This window comes from Zea mays, chromosome 1, assembly GCF_902167145.1.
Source record: "Zea mays cultivar B73 chromosome 1, Zm-B73-REFERENCE-NAM-5.0, whole genome shotgun sequence".
Classification (NCBI taxonomy): Eukaryota; Viridiplantae; Streptophyta; class Magnoliopsida; order Poales; family Poaceae; genus Zea; species Zea mays.
In genome coordinates, this window is record NC_050096.1 from 282,857,538 (window position 1) to 282,874,510 (window position 16,973).

General features: G+C 43.9%; 3 protein-coding genes across 4 annotated transcripts; 2 read left to right on the forward strand and 1 right to left on the reverse strand.

Moving 5' to 3' along the window:
* Positions 1 to 414: 414 nt before the first annotated feature.
* Positions 415 to 4,576, forward strand: LOC100381954 (putative protein kinase superfamily protein). The gene is made up of 4 exons (NM_001174727.1): positions 415 to 786; positions 1,085 to 1,987; positions 3,746 to 3,793; positions 3,883 to 4,576. Exons 1-4 carry the CDS (start codon positions 439 to 441, stop codon positions 4,261 to 4,263), a joined length of 1,680 nt encoding a protein of 559 aa, NP_001168198.1. The 5' UTR covers positions 415 to 438; the 3' UTR covers positions 4,264 to 4,576.
* A 438-nt stretch (positions 4,577 to 5,014) lies between these two features.
* On the forward strand, positions 5,015 to 6,446 carry LOC100276954 (uncharacterized). Its single transcript, NM_001150642.2, has 3 exons — positions 5,015 to 5,206; positions 5,343 to 5,609; positions 6,186 to 6,446. The coding sequence occupies exons 1-3, from the start codon at positions 5,123 to 5,125 to the stop codon at positions 6,405 to 6,407; spliced, it is 573 nt and encodes a 190-aa protein (NP_001144114.2). The 5' UTR covers positions 5,015 to 5,122; the 3' UTR covers positions 6,408 to 6,446.
* Positions 6,447 to 8,248: 1,802 nt separating this feature from the next.
* On the reverse strand, positions 8,249 to 15,996 carry LOC103644006 (protein NAR1). Of its 2 annotated transcripts, XM_008667193.3 has the most exons (12): positions 15,502 to 15,966; positions 14,531 to 14,674; positions 14,378 to 14,460; positions 14,128 to 14,281; positions 13,788 to 13,974; positions 13,483 to 13,609; positions 12,906 to 13,056; positions 12,765 to 12,814; positions 12,329 to 12,500; positions 12,100 to 12,226; positions 11,905 to 11,996; positions 8,304 to 8,755 (listed from the first exon to the last, which is right to left on the reverse strand). In XM_008667193.3, exons 4-12 carry the CDS (start codon positions 14,251 to 14,253, stop codon positions 8,603 to 8,605), a joined length of 1,185 nt encoding a protein of 394 aa, XP_008665415.1. In that variant the 5' UTR covers positions 14,254 to 14,281; positions 14,378 to 14,460; positions 14,531 to 14,674; positions 15,502 to 15,966; the 3' UTR covers positions 8,304 to 8,602. The 2 variants fall into 2 exon arrangements, with proteins under 2 accessions (XP_008665414.1, XP_008665415.1); XM_008667192.3 differs by lacking the exon at positions 14,531 to 14,674 and having other exon boundaries at positions 8,249 to 8,755; positions 15,502 to 15,996.
* Positions 15,997 to 16,973: the final 977 nt, after the last annotated feature.

Consider the following 16,973-nt stretch of genomic DNA (forward strand, 5'->3'; position numbering starts at 1 on the left):
TATGGTGGAATTATGTCATTTTATAATCTCTGTTCGTTCAGTCAATCGTTGTGAACTCTCTTTTAATCGCTCACTTCATTGGTCGTGTTGTACCAAAACATATTGGATGAAGTAAATAATAACATCAGTTAGCCAAATCAAAAAAAAATATTATACAGAGAGCGGAGATAATCAATAAAAAATATTGAATTTTTTTATGAATAGTTTATATGTGTATTGTTGTAAGCCTTCGCAACGCATGAGCAAACCACTAGTATATATTTATAGAGCAATAGAGATATATCGATTAATTATAATTAATATTGAAATATAACACTTCTTACGACACCAACTAAACTTTAATCAGACCAGCCGTGCACGGAGCACCACCCCACTAGAAAAAGCAGCCCAAAACCCTAGCTCCCGCGCGCCACCGTGGAGATCCGGGGCTCCCGCGCGATGGCGGAGGCGGCAGCGGCGGGATCGTTGTCGAGGCGGCGGATGCAGGACGAGGAGGGGGCAGCGGCGGGATCGTTGTCGAGGCGGCGGATGCAGGACGAGGAGGGGGCAGCGGCGATTGAGGCTGATGCGGGGCACAGGAGGAGGAGCGAAGCGGAGGAGGCGGAGGATGATGTCGAGAGCTCCGACTACATGTCGGAGGACGAGGGCACCGAGGACTACCGCCGTGGCGGATACCACGCCGTCCGCGTCGGAGACTCCTTCAAGCAGGGCACCTACGTCGTGCAGTCTAAGCTCGGATGGGGCCACTTCTCCACCGTCTGGCTTGCCTGGGACGAAGCCCATTCCGTACGTAATCTAACATCTCGAGATATCTTCGTGTTCAATTCCAATGATTCGTGTTGTCGATCTGGATGCGGTTTATCCTGTTCGCTGCTGCTGTTTGCCTCTGGCCTCCGCTCACCAACTATTCGTTATATTCCCAGAGAGGATACTGATGGATTGATTGTTTTGGATAAAATGATAACTACTATTCCATTCGGGATCTCCATTATTCACGAAAATTCCGGATTCTTTATTCCCTGCTATCTAGAGATTCAGGGAGCGTCTGTCTTAACGTTTCTGGAATTGTTGATGCTCTGTACAGAGATATGTGGCGCTGAAGGTGCAGAAGAGCGCCCAACACTACACAGAAGCAGCCATGGATGAGATCAAGATCTTGAAGGAAATTGCTGATGGTGATCCTGACGACTCAAAATGTGTTGTTAAGCTTCTTGACCACTTCAAGCACTCGGGTCCTAATGGTAACCATGTGTGCATGGTTTTTGAATTTCTCGGCGATAACCTGTTGACCCTGATAAAGTACACAGACTACCGTGGAATTCCCCTTTCAATGGTTAAGGAGATATGTCGCCATGTGCTCATTGGCCTTGACTACCTCCACCGCACACTTTCTATTATTCACACTGACCTCAAGCCAGAGAATATATTGCTTGTGTCTACCATTGACCCCTTGAAGGACCCTCGGAGATCAGGAGTACCCCTGCTTCTGCCTTCAGAGAGCACAGACGAGCCACCTCCAAAGGTGCCTGCACAATCAGGAAATGGTGGCCTCACCAAGAATCAGAAGAAGAAGATCCGGAGGAAAGCCAAACGTGCAGCTGCTGCAACTTCAGATGGAACTAGTGCTGTGGCATCTGCTGACACAGATGGGTCAGATGACCAAGGAGATATGGGTACAACAAATGAGGGTAGTTCTGGAACTATGAAGCGGGCAACACGAGATAGACGGGGTAGCAAAGGGGCCAAGAAGATGGCAATGGAGGCTGATCTAAAATGCAAGCTGGTGGACTTTGGGAATGCATGTTGGACATACAAGCAGTTCACAAATGACATTCAAACAAGGCAGTACAGATGTCCTGAGGTTATACTTGGTTCCAAGTATTCTACATCTGCTGACATGTGGTCCTTTGCATGCATTTGCTTTGAGCTTACCACTGGGGATGTGCTATTTGATCCACACAGTGGCGATAATTTTGACAGAGATGAGGTATGTCTATTTTTTCACATCGCCCTGTTTTCATCTATTGTACTGTTGATGGAACCTTATACAAGAAAAAAAGAAAGAAAATCATTCGAATACAAGTGTACCCTGATCTAACTTGAACAAAAGGTGGTCTTGATAAAAACCAAAAATAAGTCTTCCATACTGACTTGTAATGAACAAAATGTATCTTTCCCTCTAATCTAATTATGTGTAGTCATTCTGAAATCTCATAACCAGTCATTGAACTATAAGTGGTTAAGTCTGTTCTGAAGAGCTTGTTTTATTATTATATGGCTTTGCTTTGGTTTCAGCTCACTCTTTTGGTTTGGTAGACCCAGCAAAGAATAACAAACAAAAAAAAGGAACATGAACCTGTTTCAAATATGGTAATCAAACATGAATCTTGAAATAAATGTGGTGTGCATCTTGTGCTGTCTTTAACTACTAAATCAGCCGGTTCTGTTTCTTTTTTTTTCCATAGTAGTAAAACCATGATGTTTTCAATTGTCCCTGTATTTGCCATGTTTTTTTGCATACATCTTTCATGTACATAATATCCTTGGTCATATCTGTATTCTGTAATGACACATTTAACAGATGTGAACTACTCAATGCAAAGGTACTTGCTTTTCTAGTTGGTGACAATGAGTTTAGCCAGTTAGTGGATACGACTTTAGTAGTTGATCTTTACTTATCCATACGATGTGTGCACAAATCTAAAATGCCAACAAAATAGAATGTGGGTCTTTAAAAAAAACTGAAAAGCACAGTAACTATTTGGCTTGCCAGTATTGGGATGGCATGCACAACTGCATAAGTTATCATCCACTTCTACGCAATATTTTTCTACAATTTGAACTGTTGATGTTTACCTTCAGTGATTACCAAAACTACCTTTGCTGTAGCACCCATTTATAGAAGGAAGTAAATATTAGACTATACATGCTCTGTTGTTTTTGGCTTAGCCAAGCAGCCTCTCCACATTTGTCTGTGTGGGTGGGGGGCACATGTGGGAGCCTCCAGCACTGGGTCTGCATTGCCCACTTTACAGTTATGGTTTATCCAATTATGATGCTAGGATCTTAATCAAAGACTACTTTGACCTACTTATTACTGATCACTTTGAAGGATGCATTTATGTTGATAGTTTCAAGAAAGTGCCATTTCCATATCTAAATTGCTTTTGTGTAAGAAAAACAAATTTGATGTCTAAAAATTAGATTACAGAAGAAGAATAAGGCTACGCAGATACTAATAAAGTGGCAGAACTAGAAACTGTTTTATCTTTTTTTTTTGCAACTTATGCCAATGTTGCTGTGTCTTGTTACTCTTTTTGACTTGTGTTATTGCTGCATCCTGACTAGGCAGAATGAGTTTTTGTTTGCTATTTTGTGCACCCTGGTAACAAGAAACGATGTCGATAGTAAATCATTTTGACTTGCATATGGTATACGGTTTTGAATCACATGGAAAAGTGGAAAACTTTATTCTGCATGGATTGAGCAAGTTTGAAGTATATGCCATTTGGGTTTTGTAGTTGATTGGCCTCAGCATTTTGTTGGGGATCAACTGCTGATCACTCTACGAATTAGTCCTTGGACTATGCAAAATTTTCTACATCAAGGTTTCTTCATTTCAGTAGTATTTCTGCATGTTCCAAGTATGTGCCTCTAGGCTGCAGCTTTGCAAAAAAATTTGAATGATTTGACTTGCTCCCTTCCCAAGATGGAGTTATATTCTGAGAAATTCCTTGTAATGCAGGATCACCTTGCGCTGATGATGGAACTGCTAGGAATGATGCCTCGAAAGGTAAGCAAGGTTTCAATTTTAACTTGCCATAGTTTTTAAGAAAAAGTTCAGCGTGTCCTTAATTTTGGTATACGAATAATGTTTCCCAGATCGCGTTGGGTGGTCGGTACTCACGTGATTTCTTCAATCGGTACGGGGATTTGAGGCACATCCGACGGTTGCGGTTCTGGCCTCTCAACAAGGTGCTGATGGAGAAGTATGAGTTCACTGAAATAAATGCTCATGGGATGGCGGATTTTCTTGTTCCAATACTTGATTTTGTTCCTGAGAAGCGCCCTACAGCTGCTCAGTTGCTTCAGCATCCATGGCTTGATGTTGGTCCCCTCCGACAGCAACCTAAAACACTGCCTGACTCAGCACAGAATTCAGATGACGGTGTTTCAGAGAAGCAGAAGAAAGAGAGTGAAGAAAGAGAGGCAATGGCTCTAGAGTTGGGGAACATTGCCATAGATGGTGCTGGTGGCAAATGACCCTCAAGCAAAAAAGCGCAACTAAAACAACTGCTACCTCTTCTAAGTGAGGTGCATTTGGTTTCACGAGTTAAGCTGTAAAAGTTGTTTTCAGTCGAGAATTGTCGCACGAGTGGGTAACAGATGTTTTTTTAGGTTTAAAATATGTTAGGATAGCTGCCGAGGGAAAAGTAGAGTAGGCCAATTATTTGCTTTATGGGGTTGGATGGACAAGACTAGATTCGTTTGGGTTGCAGTAACCCTAGTTTTTTTTCCTTTGAGAACATATTCTTTTGTACAATTAGAATCTGGAAAAAAATTAAGGTTAGCAGTGAACAACTGGGAACCCGAAATGTGTTGCGTTAAGGCCTGCCTAAAATTTTCTGCTGGAATCATCTGGAAACATGATGTGCCACCTTTTATCACTGTAAAGTTTTTACTGTACATTTTTTGCCTGGTATATGAATTCCAGCATAGATTTAAACATGTCCTGTTTATGCACACGGCAACGCAGGTGTACTTTATGTTTGGTTTATCACGTTACCTACATGTGCTGATACAAGGGAAGAAGGGCAGTGAGCCAGTGGCGTTGACGACACTGCAGACGAGGCAACCATAGTTGATTAGTTGCAATCAGTTGAAAGAGTTGAGTTGTGGCATTTGGGTCGGGCACTTGGGTGATGGGTCCGAGGCCCGAGCTGCACCCGGTGCATGGCGTGGGTTTGGGTCGCGGTTCCTGAATCCGCAATCCAGTGGTCGCCCCGCGCGCAGCACACCACCCAAAAGGGAAGTCAAGTCAACCAAAGGCCGCACGGGGTACAGCCCTACCCCTCCCGTCACAAATCCCAGCGGCGCCAAGCCCAAGTCAGCGCGCGCGGCGATGGAGCGGCGGGGGCAACAGCCTGGCGACGCGCAGCAGCCAGGCAAGGACGGCGCCGGCGACTCCCCTCCTCCACCGCCACCGGTACGACTCGCTCTGCAGAAATCCCAACGAACCTTGTGCATCTTCACGCCGCGGAAAATTCAGAACCGCAAATCTCCGACCGAGCAGCTGAAAAGCGTCGAGCTGACGCGCTTGTTGCCTGCTCGCCGCATGGCAGTTCCTGGAGGTGAGCTGCAGGAGCTCCGGCAAGGTTCGGCGGTTCGCGGCGGGGACGACGGCCCGCTACGCGCTGCACGCCATCAACCGCAAGCTCGGCCCCGGGGCCCCGCCGGCGCTGCACGTCGAGGCCGTCAGGGACGGCGAGGAGCCCGTCAGCTTCGGCCCCAGCGCGGCCCTCGCCGACTACGGCCGCGGCTGGAGGCTGCAGACCGTCACCGCGCACGACGCGCCCGGGATCCATCACGCGCCGCACGCGGACACGGCGGTATGCCACGACTTCTGATCTCACCTGCCTGCATTAGTCTTGATTCTTGAATGTAAAAAGTTGGATTTACTTGCAAAAGGAAAAAGAATAAAAGTTCGTTTTTTCTTCAAGGATCAAGAGCTAGGCATTAATTTTGTGCGGACTGTTTTTTTTTTTGTTAGTAAAAACTAATTCTTCTCTCGGTCGTTTTTTTAGACGCCTCTGACACGCGAATTAGTCGCCGTCAGATGTTTTGTTTCGGTTGACGGTGTCAGCACAATGCCTCCCGTGACGGCTTACCTGATCGCCCTGTCGAAGCGTCAGAGGAACGTATTTTTAGGAGCAATTGCATGCCTCTAAGTTACAACATTTATATACCGTAAATTAATAGCACTTAGAGGTACACATTTTTTTTCCAGATTACATCTTTCTAAGCATTTAGGGGGCGTAGGTTAGGATTTTGCCCACTGTATATTATATTACATTGTATGGTCTTCAAATTTCCACATTTCTACTCCCTCAGTTTGGAAATTGTGTCTACTAGGTAATCTTTTTTTTTTTTTTGAGGGATCATTTTGCGTGGATCGTTAATTGCAGAAACAGGGCGACAGGCAGCCGTCCAAAGAAGATGCCGATGGTACGGAGACAGTCAGGGGCACTTGCATCTACGTCGCCAAGATCGTGCTCGCGTTTGCGTTTCTCTTCCTGCTAGGTGGATCGCTCACGTACCTGCTGGAGGTGATCCCTGACATGCTGCAGACTGCATCGGCGCTTGAGTTAACTGATTTTTTCTACGACCCGCTGACTGAAAATGTATGACGCATGTATCATTTCATTAGCATTAATTATATGGCATTGTGTGGGGCTTTGTAACTTGGTCAATTTTAATTCGTGTCGCTGCAGCTCATGATAATTCATCGTCTTTGTTATTAGGTCTACTTTCTAGGCATTGTGCAAGGTTTGCTTGAGTGCTTGGTAGGACTTTTTTTTTTTTGACGTAGACAAACGCACACTCACCTATATAAACATACACATCACACATATGCTGATATGCACACATTACCTCTGTAAGCACATCTGAAAGAATAATGACGCCTTTGGTTTGAGGGACTAAAATTAGTCCATCTATTTTAGTCTCATTTAGTCTCTAAATTTTCAATAGTAGGACTAAAATAGACTAAATTGTTTGTCTCTAGTATCTCAATGGATGACTAAAATGGACTAAACTATATTAATTTCACTTCTTATACTTACTTTATTTTAGTTACACTAATTGCAGAAGAATGCTAAGTGATATTTTGATACTCTTATGATTCGTTTAACTGAATACTTTTAGTCCCTAAAATCAAATAGAGTAGAGACTAAACTTTAATCATCTAATTAAACTTTAGTCCTAGACTAAAAAAAACCAAACAAGGCCTAAGTTTGATCGGTCTGAAATAAAATTAGCAAAATACGAGCATCTGTGTCAAGTTAAAGACTTTAACTTAGATCAACAGTGTCAGCGTTAGCGTATCATTGTATATCATATTACTTAATGATGAAGCATTTATCAGATCGTTGTGGCCTATCAAGTAACACAAAACTAGTTTGTTGCAACTTGTGTCAGAGGTCGACGGTGCATCCGAGTTGATGTGCCTTCATGCCTTTTCTTGTTCCCAGAATCCATAATAAATTGCTTTATTATCTGTGGAGATCGAAAGAGTTAAGACTCTCCAGCAGTTACTTTAAAGCGTCTTGTACTCTAAATTTTAGAGAAGATTTATCTCATTTATATCTTCAACGGTGTCATCTAAATCATCCTCTAAATATAGAGAATATGACTGGATCCTCTATATATAGTTTCACTCTCCTCTCCTCTATCTATTTTAATATTTAAAACAATAGATTTAGAAAAACTAAAATATGTATCATACATTTAAGAGTACGACAAATACGTACGTATAAAAATTAAAAGTAAAATATGTCTCTAATATAGATATTTATGTATAAAGAATGAGATATAGAAAATATTATTGAAGGAGGAAATATAGAGAATAGATTCTTTTAAAGAAGACCGTAAAGGATGAATATAGAAGATAAATTTAGCGAATGTTGCTGGAATGTACATTGGAATATGGCTTCATTTCAACCATGTGTGTGTGTTCTGGGTATGCTACATGAAATCTTCTATATAACTTTAGGGCTTGTTTATGCTGCCATGCCATTAATTAGCCTATCGTTATATGTTTTTTTCCTATTCCTACTATCTCTGTCTAAAAATTATACATCAAATGTAAAAATTCTAGGGGACAGAAAATAGTTTTATATTAAATACTTATCATTTATTAACTGAACGTCATTAATCATGTAACATACATCAGATTAAAAATAGAGTAAAGCGCGTGCACCTTTTTTTGTTCCTTTTAATTTGTCTTAAAATTGAACCACGAATGTAAAATCTTCTAGGAACAGAAAACAGTTTTTGCATTAAATATTTACCAATTATCAACCGGTCACCATTAATCATGTAACGATATATCTGGCTGGAAAAAAGTAAAAGCACGTGCATCTCTTGTGTTGTCCTTTTTATCTGTCTTAAAATCCCTAAAATATACCGGGACTGAGTATGTTTTTCGTTCCCTTCTCTACTATGCCCGAGCATCTAAAAAACATATACGGGCAACCAACGAGCTATCCTTCCTTACCAAAAAAAAAAATGTGGCAAAGGGCGTGTACCAGACAATGAAAAGGTCGCCATGTTTAGCTGTTGTTTATTTTACACATTACTTCGTTCATTTTACACATTGCGATTTAGCTGTTGTTTCCCTGGCACAACATTTAACTAGAAAGCAGCTGAAAACCTATATGTTAACAAAACTTCTTCGCCATAATGCCAAAAAAACTTGAGTAAGTTTAATTCTTGTGTGATCCATATTTGCTTAGCATGGACAGGTCGCCATGTTTGCTCGGTTTGCAGGTTCCTCTTGGCTCTTGAGGAACATAGGAGTTCCCAGTGCAACAAGAAACCTCTATCACCAGTTCTGTAACTGTGAGGCCACACTCTTCACCACTGGGTGATATTCTGTGTGCAAATACTTCTTTGCATTCTCTGAACCAGGTTGCCCCAGCCATTCGTCATATAGTTTTTTCGCGATAGGGTTACTGAAAGGATCCGATATTGATATCTGACACACAAGATACACAATCAATTAGTGGAAGAACATAACTCGCATAAGGTACACAATTAATGTAGGACTCTACCAAATTACAGTGAGAAAACACTCTGCAGTTATTTCATATTTCCCACTTGAGGATAAAACTATATGCAAACAAGTTAAGAGGATAAATAGCATCCCATCAAAAGAAAAACTTGAAGGCTAAGGCATGTTTGGTTGCATGCCTAAGGTGCCAAAAATTGTCATACATTTTCTGTCATACTTGTACATTTTCTGTCATACTTGTCTAAGGTTAAGCGTTCAAATTTTGTGTGTCGCACTTTGTCATGCCTAAGGTAATCTCGCCATACTTTAACAAGTCATTGACGAGTAGAACCTACGCAGTAGAAAAAAATCTTGCCACAATTGTGGCTACAAACCAAATGCACGCTTAACACGGTCAAACATGCCTATCTTTAGGCGTCGTAAACTGTGGCAAGTGAGGCAGCGAACAAAACAGTCCTCCATGTTTAGTTATATATGTAAGGTGCCAAAAATTACCACACATTTTCTGTCACACTTGCCTAAGGTTAGGAGCTCAAATTATACGCCACATTTTAGTATGCCTAAAGAGTCATTATAAGTGGGACCTACACAGCAGGAGAATTTTTTTTCATAACTATGGCTACAAACTAAACACATCTCTAACTCGATCAAACCTGTCTAATCTTAGGTGTCGTAAATTATGACAAGTGAGGCAACGAACCAAATAGGCCCTAAATAACTTGGAATATCATATATTGTTCAGCTCAGCAAAGCTATTAGAGATGGAATAGCAGCTCTGACAATTGAACACATGGTTTTACTTTCCCTCTATTGAAAGAGACAATTACAGTACCAGTACATCTGTGTAGCAAGCCAGTGCCGTTATAGCATGGTAGAAGTATACTAAGCTACAAGTGTAGAGGAGAATATAATAGAATAACAAGATCATCTTGTAGAAGAGTGAACTGTTGTATTGATAATAGATGGGGTACAATATATAGACTCAACCCTAACCCTAATGGGCCGGCAGCCCAACAGTGGTGCCGGCCCACACACACACTCACACACACAGTCTAACATCCCCCCGCAGTCGCAACGGGGGCACCACACACGATGAGACTGGAGTAGAGGCCGAAGGTAGGAGCCGACGGGTTGAAATCCCCCCGCAGTCGCAGCGTCGTGATGGTGCGAATGATGCGACTGAAGTAGAGACCGGTGTGTGCTCCAAGAAGACGATAGCCCCTAGATGCCGAGGTAGCCGAAGTCGAGGTGGTCGCGGTCGGGAGACACACAGCAGAAGCCTGATCTTCGGGAGGGGTTGACGTTCGAGCGTCAACGATCGGCAGGGCGACACATCAAAAGGGCACCGACAGGCTGACCTTCCAGCTTCTTCGATCGTTCGGACGTCAAGTAGCCCCGCCACGGAGGCCGACAGCAGCGCACGCGTCTGCGCCGGTCATGGTGTCCGCGCCCGCGACAGAAAAGAAGGGGAAACGGCAGATCCGGCCGGGAAGGCCACGGCAGCGACAGATCCAGCCGGGAAGACACGATCCAGCCAAAGGGACGGCAGATCAAGCCGGAAAGGTCGCAGCAACGGGGATCCGGCCGGGAAGGCCGCGGCAGCGACGGATCCAACGAAGGCGATGAAGGGGGTGGGCAGCGGGGCGGGTCCAGCCGGGCAGGGGCATGCGCCGGACCTGGCAAGGGGTGTTGACGGCACCGGTGATGGGAGAAGCTCGAAGGGTGAGGCGCTGCTGGGCATCAGCGCGGGCAATTAAGAGGTGGCCAACGCGATAAGGAGAGGCGGCACGTGCGAGGGTGCCGACGGAGGACGCAGCGGAGAGGGAGCTGGCAGTGGTGGGCAGAGGCCCAGCGCGGGGGGCGGGCAGTGGCGAGCAGGGTGCGCAGGAAGGTCGGGAAGGGCGTTGCCCATGGGGGCGGCGGCGCGCAGGCCGCGCAGGAAGGCCAGGAGGGCGCTGCGCGTGGGGGTGTGGACGTCGGGGAGGGCGCTGCACACAGGGGCGGCGGCGCGCAGGAAGGCCGCGGACACAGAGTCTGGGTGCAGGACGGCGGCAGCCGGTGAACAGGGGGTAGTAGGGTGTGGACGCCGAGAAGGGGGGCCTGCGCGGGGGGCGCGAACGCGGAGAGGGGCCATCGGGCGCGGCCGGGAGTAGACGGGAGTGGCCGCCGAGGGAGGGCGGCGGGAGCGGCCACCGGAGAGGGAGGAAGGGGCGCGACCGGCTCGAGATCTGTCGGTGTGGACAGCTACGGGGGCGACGGCCGGCCAGGGGAGAGGGTTGGCCGCAAGGGAGCCGGGAGAAGGGGATGGAGGCGGGCTGACGACGGCGCGACAGGTGCGCCGGGCCGTTGCCCGCGCCGGCGTGGCCGCGCCCGCGCAAGGGGCCACGTGCACCCGCGCCGCCATGGACGGGCCGCCACGTCCGCGCTGCCAGGGGGCCGCGCCGAGGCCGGGCGAACGTCTCCATGCGCGGGTTGCGGACCAGCGGGGTGAAGGACGCCGACGACAGGCCGACGGAGCCCGCCCCGAAGCTGACGGTGGAGGACCGGGAGCCTCCCAGGGCGACGGCTGTAGAGGTTGGAGGCGGCCGGCGGCTGTTGCGGGAGGAAGGAGCCGCCGGCTGCTGCAGTGGGAGGTGAGGAAAAACCCTAAACCTAATCCTTTGATACCATGTAGAAGAGTGAGCTGTTGTATTGATAATAGATGGGGTACAATATATAAGACTCAACCCTAACCCTAATGGGCCGGCAGCCCAACAGTGGTGCCGGCCCACACACACAGTCTAACACATCTATACATAATAAATACGAAAACATTTCAAGCGATGGCTAGAGTGCATCAACTAAAATGTATATAACTCTATACCCTACATGACTGTGAATGACTCAATCAAGGTCAAGACGAAGATGCACCACGATGATAAGTTGCCTTATAAACTGCTCCCTCTGTTCCAAATTATAGGTCGGTTTTTCTAGATACATAACTTTTATTATGCATCTATCGTAACGTATATCTAAGTGCACAGCAAAAGCTATATATCTAGAAAAGCCAAAATGATCTATAATTTAGGATAGAGGGTGGTACAAGAAATGTTGGATTTCAGTTAGAAGCTTACATCTTGTGTGTACACACTCTCTAATTGCTGGATAAGTTCCTTAGCAGATTGGCCTTGAACAGGCTTCAATTGACCTCCCCCATTAAGACAACCTGCAAAACAGTAATAAATGCATCATAGAGCCAGATCCTATATTTTAGAACTTGTTTATTGAAACTTACAAGTATCATGCAAAGATATGTCACAACGTAGTACCTGAAGGGCACGCCATAACTTCAATAAAGTGATATTCACATTTTCCCATCTTAATCTTCCTAACAATATTCTGCAGGTTCCTGAATCCATAACAAAGTGCAAACTTCAAAACAGGTTTGCCCTCCACCTGCAAGCACACGCAGCATTTGCTAATTGTTATACACATATTCACTCCAGCTAGGTAAAATAATTAACGATTTTCTGCCATCCATCAAGGGAATGAGGTTACCTCCAATGTAATTTCACGAAAATCTGAATTTCTCAAGATTCTGAAGTCAAGAGGACCCTCTATTTCTCTTTTGTAAATTACATTTGCTCCATAGCGAAAGACTGTTTCTGCATAGCCCCCAGAACCTCCAGAAACCCCATATAGATGGCCTTCCTCATCAACATTTGTTAACCTGGGTTATAATAAAGAAAAATACATGTCAACTCTGAGATAAATTAACCAGAGCGGATAAAAACAAACTATGGTATGTTTGAATAATATACACATTGTAAATGATCATTACATGGATTTCTTTTCACAACAGGTGGTTGGAATAAAATTAGCCAAAATTTGTAGACAGAAGTAGCAGTCAAACAGATTATAACTAATCAATAGTCCTACTTGAGAACATGAATGAGTATAGGCACAGAATGAAACACCAAGCACATGGCCTTACAATCTGTCCAATGAAGATTCCTCTACTGTCTTGAAATCGATAGATTTGGACTGCAAAAATATGCAAATCATAATAAGTGTCTGCCTTGTTTTTCAAATACATCAACCATAGTACAAGCAGGAAAACGAACCAAGTAGCAACCTGTATCAAGTCTAACACTTCACCAGTTGTCAGTACTGAATCCACCTCTTTGACCTCTTTACCGTCTACTGAGAAAGTGAAATCATCCCGGACAGCCTCTAGCTTCTTGTCATAGCAGGGCATCACAGTGACATGATAAACATCATACGGCCTACATACCCCCAAAAAAGGAGGTTACGACTAAAAGTCAAATAGTAGAAAGTAACACTATTATAAAGACTGGCAATTTAGCCTTCAGCAAATTAGAATACATCAGTAATACAAACTTCCATGATTGTTGAGGGCTTGAGACACACATCTAAACAAGTTGTTGGGTAAAATGAAGTGGACTCAGTCGCTGACTCTAAGTGTATGAAAGGGAAGGATAACCTATTAAGGAAGTTTGAACTACTCATACAATAAACATCTGTAATAATTTATATTATAAGAATAAACATAACTTATGGAATTATAACTTTTGCAAACATATGACAGTACCGCCAAGTTGCATCACAGGCACCTTAGAAGGCAAATATTTTTTTTGTCTATGAAAATTGATTTCAAGATAGCACTATCTACAGCAGATACAACTACTCACTTTAGACCAAGTTTATCAACCACATGGTGCTTAATGGCTGCACCAATTGCCTGTTGCGGGCTCTTCACAGATGAGATGTAAGGTAGGATGTATGAACCAAGAGTCTTTTCAGCATAGCATATCCAACCTGCAAGTGGAAGAGGCTGTGACACATTTTGTGAACAAATCATGCACTTGTTTCTAAAGCAAATGCATAAAAGGTAGTTGTAAACCATTAGTATTATGCATGCAAGGTTACAGAATTTTTAAAACCCAAACTGCGTTATGCAAGTATCCACATGTCATGTTCCCAGCAAAAATCTTACCCGGGCATGCAGATGAAATCATTGGAAGATTGGCTCCAGCTTCTTGGCCACTACATGAATGGTTTTTCTGATAACGTGAAACAAATTCATTGCATGCTTCAATAAGAGATAGATCTCGACTCGAGCTTGTGTCAAAGACAGCCTTTACACCAATCGACTTGAACAAAGCAGTCAGCTTTCTGAGAACCTGAATTTAAAGAAGTTACATTTAGTTCTCATAATTCAAGTACAACCTTGCAATAGTGTTTTGAAAATAAATCGGTCGTGGGGAATATTTGTAAGAGCATATATGCCAGGGTGATGATTCTGACAGGAGAATGGATATGGCAAGCCCATGTACCTGTGACTGAGAAAGACCGAAGAATGCAGCTAGTGATGCTCTTGACTGGGGAGACACAGATACAATAACAGCTTTATCAGAGTTTATGTGATCAATGAAGTCACTCAAGCTTTGTTTCTCCAGCATAACCGTCTCTGCTGATGTTATACAGCCACTAAGATAAAGACAAAGCAGTCAGCATGACTGAACTTGATCAGGTTACTTATTCACAACTGATCTGAATAATAAAAGTACAAAAAAAAGGAAAAACCTGCATGCTAGACAGTCTTTTAGTGAAATCTTGACTGCTTCCTCTGGAGGTTTTGAGCTCACTGTAGTTTCTTTCTGATTTTTCTGTAAAATTTCTGTGTCAGGAATATAAGCAGGGGTCTGCTGAAAGGCTGTAGATGATGAATTGACTTACAAAGTTCCAACGATGCAGATGTGAAGCTAATTGTTAGCAGAAATGTACATGGGTATATCCTTAGCACTTTCAAAGTTGTAGATTCTTGGCAACAGATTTTGATATTTGACACCCAATTTGCATGCCTTTCAAGATTTGACACCCCTATTACAATGACAGGTGGAGTCACTGTGAGTCATTAACATGAGGGCCAGGGTGTCAAATCTTGAAAAAACATGCAACATTTGGTAAGCTGTGACACTTATACTAATTGTTCTGATAAAGTAAATAAAGCTAGAAATTTATTTCCTGAATCATACAAACGATCGTTTTTCATAGATGCAAATTATGGTGAAGCTATGCTGTCAGGAATCTATTCTGTAACAAGTAGGGTGTTATTTTGCTCCAGTTTGATACAAAAGGGGGAAATAGGATTAGGCTATCCTTTCACCGTAAAACTTTGAGATCAAGGTATTTGGTATTCTTATTGACTACATAGAATCACCTTGGCATTACAAAATTAACATGAGTTTTTTTTGTGTGTGTGCGCTCGCGCGCGTGTGAAAAAAGATGGACATGATATTTGTGATCATCTGAAGATGCTATGTTCACTTATTACATGTCATAATCTGGTTCCTACCAATTGGAGCAACATGGAAGACAACACTGAAAAGACAATATTTGATTCTATAATTATGAATCTAAATACTTTTTTATGGAAAACCAAAAGTAATAAGAGTTCTACTGTGGCTAACACAAATTTTCCCTTCCTGTTTATCGCACAGAAACCAACATGAGAAACCTGAAGGCAAAATACTTTCGTTTCCTATTTCTTTGCCATTCGTCATATGGTCGCACGCATCACCATCTCCGGGTTTGAAACAAGTATGGCTGGTGAGCTCAAACTGCACTCAGCCAGCGCACGGGACCATGGCTCGCCCCGGATACGAATACTAGGGTAAACAACGAAACCTGGCGGAGAGCTGTGTGACCTGGAGGCGGCGGGAGGAGGAGGTGTTCTTATTGAGGGAGATGATGCAGTCCTGCGACGGGGCGATGAAGTCGTTGAGGTCGGACGCCTGCAGCACCGGCGAGAACCTGCTCGACGACATCGTCGGCCGAGCGGCGCCCCAATCGGTTCCCGGACTGTTTGGGCCTCGGGGTGGTCTTCTCCGCCTCAGAGATTACAGAGATCAATCTGCCCTGGGTAGCCTGGGAACGGGCGGGCAGCGACGGGGATGCCGGCCTCCACGTATAGCTCCGCGGCGGGGCAGGAGGCGGCCGCTGTTGCCTCAGATAAGCGCGTGCCGCGAGACGAAGGTGGTGAATGAGGAGAGCGGGAAGCGGGCACTTCGGCGGGGGGTAGCTCCGGCGTGGCGGTGAAGAGCGGCGGTGGATTGGTTTCAGGGGGACTTCGAATGCTTCGGTCTTTGGAGCTGGTTGGTCAAACACAAACAGGCCACATGGTGTGACACTGACACGATTATAATCTGCCCAGAGTTCAAAATAAATGAGATTATATAGTCTGGATAATCTTAAACAAACATGCCCTCAAGACGTTCCAAAATGAAAACGTCGGCTCAGCAGGGTAAAAAAAAATCCAAAAGAGAGCTTAATTAGTTGCTACGAGAACAAAAAATCGCTAAAATGTTGTAGTTTTGATGGATCAGAAATCTTCTTGAAAAAGGATATTCAATATAGAAAAACAATATGATAATTTAGCTGCCCAAACAACATTTCTCTTCATTCAAAGCGCTTAGTTTTGCTAAGGGTAGAAAATAGAAATATTGCAATAGCCACACTCTAGATTTTAGGTCTCTTTTGGAATGCAGGAATTACAGATGAATCAATATAAGAATTTTATAAAAATCGGTTTGTTTTTATAGAAAAAGCACAGGAAATAGGGGGGAAATAAAATATGTGTTCCAAAGGGGAGACATTTTGAGAATATCTCCGCGCCTTAGAGAAGTGTAGCAAAACAAACACTGTGTACCTTTTTTTTAGCTGAATCAAGATCAAGCTCGAAAAAGGTATTGAGGTATAGCCCGAACATAATAGGCATATAATATCTTTTTTATCGAATTTTCATATGTATCCTCGTAGATTATAGAAGGGTAGCATTATCTTCGTTGGAGGAGAAAACAGGCAAAAGTGCCATTCATAGAATAATGAACATAAACGAATTAGATAAGGTAGAATGTGGAAGACAAGATAGACACTGATTCCTCCTGTGTATTGGTATTATTATATATACGTACGTACAAACAAGTCTTCGCTGTCTCGCCACACGGTGATCATTAGTAGCACCACAGCCACCACCAAGCAACTGTTTTCAACTATTATATTCTCAGATCCCAATTTCTGGGAGAGAAAAAAAAACGGTGTCCCTACAGATTGGAGCTGAGAAAGCGACTGGTTGAAGAGTCGGGGCCTCTCAGATTAATGAGGCATTTATAAACAAAAC